At 42.8% G+C, this 12,147-nt stretch overlaps 2 protein-coding genes across 3 annotated transcripts; one reads left to right on the top strand and one right to left on the bottom strand.

Annotated features, from left to right (window-relative positions):
* The first annotated feature begins 346 nt into the window (after positions 1 to 346).
* On the top strand, positions 347 to 2,330 carry LOC134190088 (uncharacterized). The gene has a single exon (XM_062658511.1). The coding sequence runs from the start codon at positions 402 to 404 to the stop codon at positions 2,076 to 2,078; it is 1,677 nt and encodes a 558-aa protein (XP_062514495.1). The 5' UTR covers positions 347 to 401; the 3' UTR covers positions 2,079 to 2,330.
* A 2,974-nt stretch (positions 2,331 to 5,304) lies between these two features.
* On the bottom strand, positions 5,305 to 12,048 carry LOC134189954 (uncharacterized). 2 transcript variants are annotated; one of them, XM_062658353.1, is made up of 10 exons: positions 11,694 to 12,048; positions 11,506 to 11,581; positions 9,553 to 9,678; positions 9,413 to 9,483; positions 7,627 to 7,978; positions 7,318 to 7,446; positions 7,192 to 7,251; positions 7,031 to 7,114; positions 6,801 to 6,876; positions 5,305 to 6,375 (listed from the first exon to the last, which is right to left on the bottom strand). In XM_062658353.1, exons 4-8 carry the CDS (start codon positions 9,469 to 9,471, stop codon positions 7,112 to 7,114), a joined length of 603 nt encoding a protein of 200 aa, XP_062514337.1. In that variant the 5' UTR covers positions 9,472 to 9,483; positions 9,553 to 9,678; positions 11,506 to 11,581; positions 11,694 to 12,048; the 3' UTR covers positions 5,305 to 6,375; positions 6,801 to 6,876; positions 7,031 to 7,111. The 2 variants fall into 2 exon arrangements, with proteins under 2 accessions (XP_062514337.1, XP_062514338.1); XM_062658354.1 differs by lacking the exon at positions 11,694 to 12,048 and having other exon boundaries at positions 11,506 to 11,674.
* Positions 12,049 to 12,147: the final 99 nt, after the last annotated feature.

Below are 12,147 nucleotides of genomic sequence, written 5' to 3'. Positions count from 1 at the left end.
GACGTCTTCTCGTCGACACTTGGCAAGTGTGCGCATCAATTGATGTCATCTAGACTATTAGCCAATCACCATCCTCGCATGTGTCAAACTCATGACACAACAGTCCCCAAGTGTATAGTCAATTAATGCACGGAATTGCAATTATAATAGTGGGTGTGTTGGTTATGCTTTCGATTTCTTCCAACAAATAATAATAATATATTGAGAAATGCATCCCTCCTTTACAACAGTCAAATATATTGATGCTTTTTAAGGATTTATTACATTTGGTTATTGTAGAGTAGTGGCCCGGCATATCCGGGGAACAGTTGTTGTGTAGCCGGGTACTGTACTTGTGTAACGGACGTGAGACTGGAAGTCTAACAGAGTATTACCGTGAGTACACAACACTGGCGACGAGGATGGTCGATCAAGAACCACAAGCTAGCAACGGCAGAGCACAGATAGCAGACGCACCCCGTGGACCACTGCTAGGGAAGCCGAGTCGCTACGTTCCGGGAGGAGATTGGCCAAGCTATACGGAACAGATGGATTTCTTCTTCGTGGCTAATGGTGTGTCAAACGCGCAGCACAAGAAAGCAATCTTGCTGACGAATGTTCCCACAGAAACATTCCAATTGATCAAGGACCTGTTGGCGCCAACACCACCTAGCGACGGCGGCGTCACATATGAACAGATCGTACAGGTGGTAAAGGACCACGTCAAGCCCGAACAATCTCCTCTCGTGAGTCGTTATGAATTTGACACTAGGGTGCGTAAATCTACGGAGTCGGTGAGTGATTTTGTCAAAGTCCTCAGGCACCTAGCAGCAAAGTGCAAATTCCACGATGACCAAAGAAATGAGCGTCTCAGAGACAGATTCATAGCGGGTATCAAAGATGATCGGATGTTGAGGACGCTATTAGGAGAGACGTTGACTGACCTTACGTTTGACAAAGCCGTACAACGTTGTGTGGCAATGGAGCAAGCCAGTAGGGATGTGGAGACGCTCAGAGGAGAGGCAGGACTCCAACCACGACCACACGAAGACACGGTCGGGATGGCTGAGGTTCATCAAATGACAACGGGATCAACCACATGTTATCGATGCGGAGGAGCACATGAAGCCAGAGAGTGTCGATTTAGAACAGCTACATGTTTTCGTTGTCAAAAACAGGGACATGTACAAAGGATGTGCAGGACCAAACCAGGTCCAAGAAAAGAAGTCCAATCTGACAAGGGACCAATTCGGAAGGAAAATAAGAAGAAACCAGCGATGAAATGCCTGGAAGCATGGGAGAAGGAGGAACATAGTGAGAGTGACAGTGACTTGTACAACTTGTTCAGTCTTGGAAGAAACCACGCCATGGAGGTACAGGTGCAAATTGAACGGAAACCCATTGTCATGGAATTAGACACTGGGGCGGCCGTATCAGTCATAAGTCATGAGGAATACAAGAGGAAACTAAGACAGCAGGTCTCCATCAAAGAGACAGATCTGTTGCTGCACACGTATACTGGAGAGACCGTCAAACCAATGGGAGTGTGCACAGTGAACGTAGAACATAATCACCAGAAACAACAGTTGCCCTTGTATGTACTACCCGGAAAAGGGCCAGCTCTTTTGGGACGAGAATGGCTGAAAGCCATCCGACTGCAATGGTCACTCCTCCATCTGAACGCAACTCAAGAACTAGAAGACCTGCTAGCAAGACACCCCAATGTGTTTGGATTGGGGTTGGGGCGCATGAAAGGCATCAAGGCCCGAATAGCGTTGCGGAGTGACCGCACACCACGTTTTTGGAAGGCAAGACCGGTGGCTTTCGCGAGGAAGAAAGCCGTGGAGCAAGAACTAGATAGGCTGGAGTCTGAGGACGTGATAGAACGGGTACAGCACAGCGAGTGGGCGGCGCCAATAGTTACGCCTGTCAAGAAAGGAGGCAACGTTCGGATTTGCGGCGATTTTAAAGTGACCGTTAACCCACAGCTAGAGATAGACACCTACCCACTCCCTCGAATTGAGGAGATTTATGCAGGCTTGGCAAGAGGGGGAAACACAGACACAACAAGAAATGGACAGCAGACAGGAAGCTCCTAACGAATGTCAGATACCAGAGCCACCCACACCAGTACCAGAAGGAGGAAATGCCACATGTACCAGGTCAGGGCGGAGAGTACTACCACCCGCTCGCTTGGCAGAATATGTTACGGACTATGCAAAGTGATTGGTTGTGTTAGCACTAGTTTTAGCGCTGTTGGGTTGCGTTGTTTCAGAATAGCACAGGGGGTGTAGAGTAGTGGCCCGGCATATCCGGGGAACAGTTGTTGTGTAGCCGGGTACTGTACTTGTGTAACGGACGTGAGACTGGAAGTCTAACAGAGTATTACCGTGAGTACACAACAGTTATGTCCCGTATCAACTTGCCCTCTACTCATCACAAAGAGAGGCAAACAGCCATGAACTCACAGTAATAGACCTTCCATCAAACTCAATAAAAAAGTCTCTATATAGCAAACTCAACCCTAAATTAGAAATCAAAATGGCGGGGCCTCTAATTAAAAGTGTTTCCCATCGTGGATTTCGCAGGTTTATGTATGGGTTTTCTTAATTTTACAAAACCCTCAAGGTGGGTTATGGTGGGTAATGGTAGGTTTCTTATGGTTTTACATGGTTTTTTGCGAAGTTTCTGTGGGTTAGAAAACCCACATGTGGGTATTTGTTTCACAAACCCACATATGGGTTTGCCTCGTTTCCCACGCAAATCCTCATGAAAGCACACACAAAAACACAAGTGGGTTTTGTGTCACATTCCCTGTGTCACATGCAATCTACAGTATTAATTAAATTAATTAATAAACTTTACAATAAGCTGTGTGTGCGTACGTGCGTGTGTGTGTGTGTGTGTGTGTGTGTGTGTGTGTGTGTGTGTGTGTGTGTGTGTGTGTGTGTGTGTGTGTGTGTGTGTGTGTGTGTGTGTGTGTGTGTGTGCATGTCATGCATTTATCATTCATTTTTATATGTCTGCCTGTCTCTGTTCATTTGCGTGTGTCTACCTCTATCCTTGCATCATGCTCATGTCTGTAGGTCGTCTACGAACTCTATAGGAATTATCTCGTGTATCTATTCGCCAACTGCTCGGTCCATCAAGAATCGACAAAATCGATCAACTTCCCTTACCACCTTCACTCAGAATGTACCTCAAAGACATGTTCTACAGGTCATCTCCTGACAGTCGATGACACAGTTCATGTCGACCAACTTTAGTATCGACGTCAATTATACAGACATGGGCATAATTATGGAGCCACCCCTCATATCAGCTGAGGCAGGAAAATCAACAGAACATTGCAGATTTATGAATATACCTGCTGACCCGCCTAAAGCTGCATCTGATTCTACATCAAATCATGCTAATTGAGTATTGATATTGTTTTGATTGGACGCTTTGACAACTCGTAGCAACAAAACGATTAAGGGATGACCAGACTAACCACCGCCCCCTTGCATTACCATGTCAGGATTTCGCTCTCTTTGAAGAAATTTGTGGCTTTTAAAAAGCCGGGTCACACACTCACTCCGTTAAATTCTCAATACTTGGTTGCTCCTCCTCTCGCTTGTCCTATAGCCTCAATTCGTCTTGGGACACTCTCTATCAGGTTGTTAATTAATCCCTGGGGTATTTCGCGCCAAGCCATCTGCACTGCTTCCCACAACTCTTGTTCGGTTTCAGGATGTTTTTCATTTGCCCGAACCTTCAGAACATGCCATAGATTTTCAATGGGGTTTGCATCTGGCGACTTAGCAGGCCAGTCCAAGACAGTAACCTCGTTGTCCCGCAGCCATTGCCTGGCTGAGCGCGAGGTGTGAATTGTCGCGTTGTCTTGCTGGAAGATAAAATCTTCACCGACTAAACGACGAGCATCTGGCAGCATGACATCACCCAGGATCTGTTGGTAGTCTTCTGAATTCAGACGGCCTCGTATGCGATAAAGACAGCCTACACCTTGAAAGCTGATGCAACCCCATAGCATAATGCTCGTTGGATGCGGCACTACTGGCTGACAACATTCTGCGCTAAATTCCTCCCCTTTTCTCCGCCACACCTACAGGCAACTATCACTTCCGATGCTGATTTTCACCTCATCGGAAAAGACAACACGTTTCCAGTCCTCCAACGTCCAGCCACGACGGGTGACCGCCCACGCACGTCGACATCGCTGATGTTCACGATTCAACTGCGGTTTCTTGCATGGACGGCGAGCACAAATTCCTTTTTCCCTGAGACGGCGAGTGATGGTTCTTCGGGACAATGACTTCCCACATGCCGCTGAAAGTCTACCTTGCAACCGTCTCGTCGTCACCTTTCTGTCAGTAAGTGCAAGTTGTTCGAGTAAACGATCCTCCCTAGCCGACGTTGATCTTTTCCTTCCAGATCGCTTGATGTAATCACTACTGCCTTCTTCCCATCGTTTCACGTACTTCTGTACTGCCCCATGAGACTTTTCTACCAATCTGGCAATTTCACGATGAGACAAGTCCGTCTGGTGGAGACCTTCGATCTTGCCTCTAGAACGTGGGCTGAGTTGGCGAGCGCTTGGCATTTACGCAATAGAACACGACCGTGAGATACTGAAAAAATCAGCTGAATGCGACTTGAGAGAAAGCACAGGTGATTTGAGAAGACAGCTGACCATTTCCCCGCTAGAAATCGCTTAGCGCTCAATCGAAACAGCTGATTTCTCTATAACAGTCGCCATATTTCTGTACATTGTTGCAAACCTAAAGTCACTCCGTCAGCAATCTTTGCTAACTGGACTGTGACAGAAAGGACTGGACAGGACATTAGCAATGCAGAACAGTGACCAACGAATTTTAGTCTCAATTGCTGGTCTAAACCGTTCATGTTGTGACGTCACAAGAGCAGATGAGAAGAGACTCAGAATATGCAAGTAAACTGAAACGTATAGTCTCTATTTAATCTTTGAGTATGTCTTCTAAAATAAACAAAGTCATTTTATTGTTTAGAAGCTTTTTGAAAAATGATTTTGATTATTAACTTTCAAACTTACTGATTGAACTGGCAGCAAGAAGCAGTCATGTGTCTCAACAGGTCACACATCTCCTGCAATCTCAGACATGTGGATGGCACAATCAGAGCCATTACCTCACCATTATGACTTGTTTTAATTTACTACAAAGTGCAGCTGTCACTGTAGATGCATCTACTTGGACTGTCTGAGAAAGTCTAATAACTTCTTAATCTGGGTCACATGCTCAGGGTGGCTCCATAATTATGCCCATGTCTGTATAAACAGTTGTACACACGAGGAATATGGATTATGTTGTTGCTGAATGATAATAGATGGTATTATTGCTTTATGAGATTTGAGCGGTTTCTCAACGTTTGCTGATGTAAGGAGGTATGTTTGATAGAAAAACGTGAATATGGAGCTTGATGTGATATAATAATATAATATGGTATCATTAGATGCTCTTACACTTGCATACACGCCAAGTATCTTCCATAAACATACAGTCGGATAAACGTAACAAAATGTCAAATACACACAAACTAAAAATAAGGTAATTTGTTAACACAAAATGTTATGGACATTTCAGACTTTCTATTGACATGATGGTTTGGAGTTCTTCATCCAACCCTCCGGCTGTGATGAGTTCTCCATTCTGAGTTGAGAATGCAGCATGTAACCACCGTTTGTATGTCATCAGTGGAAGAGGAAGCCACTTGCTAGATCTCTCATCATATAATTCGCGATCGGATCGCGATCCATTCTGGTCTAGTGTGGACAGTAAGTATACTTACAACACACACACCACACACCCCTAAGGCTTTATACCCTATTTTAGTAAGATCAACCAACAAGCTCCTGTGTAATGATAGCCACACATACCGCCAGTGCAAGTCACATGATGCTGTACCTATTAGCTACTTGTATAGCGCCGAGAACGCATGGACAAGTCTTAATGACACAACATCATGGAACAGCTGCATCCGTGGACCGACACGTGCACTCTTGTAGTGTACAGCAACAACTCTGTTGTCCAACTTGTCAAGTTCAAGTCTCCATCCACAACAGGCAATACAGAACGTCATTGATCCACTCTGATGTGTGAGAGTTTTGCAACACAAATTGCCTTTCATCAAGTCATCACAATTGCATTTCTTTCTGTATTCGATGAAGTCGGGAATGATCACGTCGAGGTCTACTGGGTGGATTGATAGCCACTCAACAGGTTGGTTGTCTCCATCGGCTACTGCGAGAGTCTTCCACAAAACCAAACTCTCACGAATGTCACAACACGTCTGTAGTATAGAACAATCAATCAGCAAGAACTCTTGCATAACTGGGATGACCGGCAGATACAATTTTGTCTATGAAACATGAAGGTGCATGAGATAGAAAAAGGAAAATGACAAAGTGAACAAGAAGAGGAGAGACAGACAGACACTACAAATATGGGTTAATAGCTTATGTTGATTGATATCAACACGTGTGAAAGGTGAAATACAAAAAGAATGGTTAAGAATAAGTGAGGGGCATTGATGTGTAGTTGGGATAGCATAAGAGATACAATGCAGACAATATGGTTCTGTAGCACATAAAGTTACTAAAGCAGGTAAACTATTTTGTGTCTGTTTGTCTGTCTATCTGTCTGTCAACACACATTTCCTAAAATGACAACCACAATACTTTGCAGTCCAATAAAACAGTTACAAACACCCTCACACTTATGGACACACAATTACACAAACAAACAAAACAAACACACACAACTAAATGAATAAAGTGAGTTTACATTGAGCTGTTGCCATTTCGAGTGAGAACAAACAGTCTCCAATTCCTTTCATTTGCTCTGATCAACTGCCATAAACCTACATGTCAACATCTGATCAGGCATGCATGCAAATGTACACACACACACACACACACACACACACACACACACACACACACACACACACACACACACGTGCACACACACACACGTGCACACACACACACGCAAATTTCTACCACAAACAATACCTTAGATCCTTGATAATACAGCAAACCACATGCACCCTTGTGCAATACAGACTTCCTCGCTTTCCAGTTGTGTATCCGATGTCACTATTGCAACAACAAAACCATTCAACATCCAATTCTTTAGCAACATGCACACATAGCCACTTTCTCATCCAACGTACCTTTTTCATTAAGAATCCTTGCCTTGTTGTTTCCACAATTTTTCCACCTGACTGACCCATCTGCACATGTCACACACACATAATTAATTAATTAATTAAGTAAGTAAAAATATTTTCTTTTCCGACTGTTGAAGTGCCACACTGTGTCTGCATGCCACATTCAGAACCCGAGTCTGTCTCTGAACCGGTCAATTCTGCATTTCTTGACAATTTACTGAAACACTGTTCTACTGGCTTGGATGGTGTGAGAGCAGACTGGAAGAACACAATAAGACAACTAGAAACAAGTATGAAGTAGTAGACATACATGGCAATGTCATGTAGTGTGTACTGTGTCCACAGTAATCGACACTCAAATTTCTGTGATTGTGTGTGTGTGTGTGTGTGTGTGTGTGCACCAAACATGCAGATCAAATCAACTAAACACAAACTTACAAATCTATAAAAAGCTCCTACACCATCCACAAACGCCAACTTCTTCCAATGCGAATGCTTCTTGAACGACTCTTTATTCAACCCTCCCACTGGCTGTAGATACGCTTCATTCAACAGACTGTTTGATAATTGACATCCTTCCTCCCTCATTGTGACAAACAACCACGACAACAACCACTCAATTAACTCACAACTTTCACATGCAACAAACAAAATTTTTGTGCAAGTAAACTTAGATGAGGATAAGACACACAACACACCAGCAAAACGGTCTTTGTATGTTTTCAGTTCATTCTTGTGCTCGCCGAGTGGAACACCGGCATCAGGGTCTTGCACGGCGGCTATCAGTTCACTAAACATCATCGACTTAGTTTAGTCATGAAAGTAGATACAATGAGTGACAAGTTCAGCAAAGTAAGCAAATTGGTTGTAACATATGACATGAAGTAGGTTTGTGTAGAAGTGATTAAATTACAGTGGTTGATATCAATAAATTATTCTCTTGTTACAAAGTTGAGTAAGTGGCATGTTGTCAGGTACAACACTTTTGATTAATTATAAACTTATGTAACATGTTTTGGTTTCACAGTCTCTTCATCACTGGTCACCACAGACAGACAGACAGACAAACAGACAGACAGAGAAAAACTTCTATGATAAACCAGTCCTTCACAGTGAAATACTTTAAAACATTAGTGGACTTGGATCTGTACATTAAAGTCAAAAAGCTTGTCCATGTCATTCTTCATTTCTGAAACTCTTGACAACTTTTTGAGGATTACTTTTGCATTGCATCTTTGAAGAATCAAAGAGAACCGTTTCCTCCAAAAAGTTTTGAATTGTTCTGCACTACGAAAGGCGTCTTCCTCCATACGGCTGCACTGTTTTGAGAGAGTGTGTAAGAAGGCATCGGCTTGCAGGCCCCATCTACCAAAGTGCTCAAACACTAGTGGGATACACTTTGATGATGTCCGTCCTGGTAGAATTTCTTCTGTATCCTTAAAGGTCTTCTTCTCTTCTCTTGTGTGGGCAGCAAACCCATCCTCCCTGCTGGATCGTTTTAGAATACGTTGACTCCATGGGTGTGCCAATGACAGACAGACAGACAGACAGACAGACAGACAGACAGACAGATAGACAGACAGTGCTCTTGATAGAAATTTCTTTGGATTTGAAATATATGTATTTCACAGACAGACAGACAGACAGACAAAGACAGACAAACAGATGGACAGATGCACGAACCTCTAAAGGACAACCGAATGGACAGACAAAAGAATAAATAGATGGATAGACAGACAAATAGATAGGCAAACAGACAGACAGCCAGCCAGCCAGCCAGACAGACAAACCAATGGATAGGCAGACAAAAAACAGATAAAAAGACGGCCAAACAGAAAAAATGAACAGACTAACAGACAGACAGACAAACGGACAGACAGGCAGACAGACAGAGAGACAGACAGACAGAGAGACCGACCGACAGAGAGACAGACAGACAAACAGATGAACAGATGAAACGTCTGAGGGACAGACGAATGGACAGACAGGCAGACAAACAAACAGACAAACAAATGAATAAACAGGCAAAAGGACGAATGAACAGACGGCCAGACAGATAAATGAACAGACTAACAGACAGACAGACAGACAGACTGACTGATAGATTGACAGACAAATAGACAGACAAACAGACAGAGAGAGAAACTGACAGACAGACATACAGAAACACAGACAATCAACACAAAAACAGATAATACACTCCATGCCATACATAATCACTCACCTATAATGAGCATCAAGCAATGGCCTGGGAGTTGAACGAATGTCACATTCAGCAACCATTGGATTCGCAATCTGAAACAAAACACCAAGACACATCATCACAAACAGAACCAAGACAACACACAGACATAAACACAAAACTGTTTTGTCTTGCTCCAGCTGTCGTATCGTATCACCGATCACCTCAGCCCAACTATCTCGAGTCTCAGTGTCTGGAGCTTGCAGTAAGAACTCGGTGCCGTTGACAGTCGTCAGTCCAATGACATTCTATCAAGAAACGACAAACCTACACGTGTATCATGGCTCACTATACAATAAACCTAAAGTGAAATGCAGCAATGAACAAACATAAACGTATGGAGAAAATCAGAGAAGACTGTGAATTGGCATGCAGTCAATGTGGTTACACATAAAAATTATGTTTATCTATGAGCGCCTGCTGAAGGCAACAGATTGCCTTGTAATCATCAATAATCTCATACAACCCAACACGTTCACTACACTCGCTTCCTACACATCCTTCTCTTGTCTTAAACCAGGCATGGATGTATGGGGTGGCCCACCGATCCGGAGGGCCCCAGCCAGCCAGTTAGACTGGAATGCCCAGTCCACACAAGCAGTGGAACTTTTGCATAAGATTGTCTGTTAATTTGCATGTATAATTTAGAGTGCAGTTGGACAGAACTATCAGATGTAAGTATGTTAAGTCGTAACCTGCAAGGCTGTTTACACACAAACACACACACACACACACACACACACACACACACACACACACACAACCGACTGACAAGAAGACAAACAGAAAGGCAAGACATTGCACAGGCAACTAGAAAGCAAACTGCCAGATAAACACAAAACCAAGCAGCAAGTGAATAAATGAGAATACAGACCAACAAACAGAAAAACTAAGACAAACAGACAACCAGACTGATAAACTAGTAAATGCTCGGTTAGCATTGTGTTTGGCGAGCGATGGTGTTCTGTCTTTGCCTATTCGCGTAACAATGGTTGCATTCCTAGCAATAGTTTCTGTCAAACAAACGCGGGAACTCAGAAAACAGACTTTCAGTTGCTCTTCTATAGTATTTTGCATTCAATTATCCGATTCAGGCGTTCAATTATCCGTTGCTTACGGCTGTTGTGCAACTAAATAACTTACATAGTCTGCGGTTGGGCAGCTGCTCAAATATCATCATTCATCAGCTGTATAGACGCAATAATTTGTAATTAATCTTGACTTTAGCGTGAATTTTTAGCGTGTGTTGTACGATAATTTCTTTTGCACTAATCTTGGTGTCCCACCTTCCCACCTTTCTTGAATCAATCATTTATTGTTCAGCTGAAACGTGAGTGAGCATCCTAGAAAGACGTCATGAAAGAAATGTGCGACTAAAATAATTATTTCTATATTTGGTACTTCTAATTAGGACAGAACATCGGATAATTGAATGCTCGAATCGGATAACTGAACGCCCAATTCGGATAATTGCTTGCCTGAATCGGGTAACTGAACGCCGAGTTCGAATAATTGAGCGCAAAATCCTATAGTTGTCTTCACTTCTCTGTTCATGCTTCAATCGTCTCACTCATTTACTGAGATAGTCGCATAACAAGGATTGCATAGTCACGTGACAATGGTTGCGTAGCAATAATTTCTATCAAAGTAACGCGCGGAAACTAAAAAAACAGACTTTTCTCTTCTTTTAGCTTTTCTTGTTCATTCCGTTTGTCACGAATCAGTCTCTTTTGCTCTTTAGTCGCCTAAGGGAACAAAATCGAGAGTCGTTTGACTCTTCTCGCCAACAAATTACAATTGAGTCGACCCCTCGAAAGGAGTCCGGTGCTTCAATATTTGGCGCATATGTTACGGAGTCAAAATTGCATTCATCTGGCATCGTCGTTTTGTCGATTTGTCCTTCTGTTTTGCCGTAAATCCATATGACAAGTGCTGACGTACGTATATATATAAATATATAAATATATAAATATAATATATCTCGAGCTCAATTGACATGACAAGAGAGAGGCTCGCTTCGCTCGCCAATAAACAAACAACAACACGAATCACAAACATCATGCACAATCACTAACCAACAGCTATTGCCACGCCCATTTCTCTATTCCACACGCCAACGTCACACGTACCAGATCCATAAGGAAATGAGGACTACAACACAAAACATTCATTAACTCATTAAACTCATCAAGCAACCAACCACCATCTACTCCACAAATTAGACAAACCAAATCTCTACTTCCTATCACCGAGCAGCACTCACTGTCATTGATGCTCCACAGCCTGACGCCTTCAAGCCTTCTCCACGTGCAATAGTCAACGACCACTTTGCAATGGCCAAACTCCAACTCTTGATGATATCAAATCACAGACTGAAAATTAGCTGCAAACCACACAGACATAACTGGCTTGATATAGACTTGATATTAACATAACGTCTAGTCCTTGTTTTAATTAATTATTTACCGTAATAAAATATATTACAACGGATGTGTACGCAAACGCTCTACCTAACGCGCGTTAAAAATATATTAATTTTATGACAATAACAATTTATGTATATTTATTTACGTTGGCACTGTTTGTAGTCAAAAGCTCGTACACCAGCTCATCTTGCACTTGCTCAAATTTATTTCTAAAACTATCGATCACGTGACTTACTCTGACAACTTTCACTTCAATTCGTCGTTTTCTCCACTCTCAACAGGAATATCAAA

The sequence above is a fragment of the Corticium candelabrum genome, chromosome 14 (genome assembly GCF_963422355.1).
Source record: "Corticium candelabrum chromosome 14, ooCorCand1.1, whole genome shotgun sequence".
NCBI classification, from domain to species: Eukaryota; Metazoa; Porifera; class Homoscleromorpha; order Homosclerophorida; family Plakinidae; genus Corticium; species Corticium candelabrum.
This window is presented reverse-complemented; position numbering and strand designations above follow the sequence as displayed.

Coding starts and splice junctions, on each gene's coding strand:
- LOC134190088 (XM_062658511.1), top strand. CDS start 402: ATGGTCGATCAAGAACCACAAGCTAGCAACGGCAGAGCACAGATAGCA.
- LOC134189954 (XM_062658353.1), bottom strand. CDS start 9,471: ATGGTTGCTGAATGTGACATTCGTTCAACTCCCAGGCCATTGCTTGAT. Junction 7,447..7,626: donor TAGGAGCTTTTTATAGATTT/GTAAGTTTGTGT, acceptor GTGTTCTTCCAG/TCTGCTCTCACACCATCCAA. Junction 7,252..7,317: donor CACAGTGTGGCACTTCAACA/GTCGGAAAAGAA, acceptor TGACATGTGCAG/ATGGGTCAGTCAGGTGGAAA.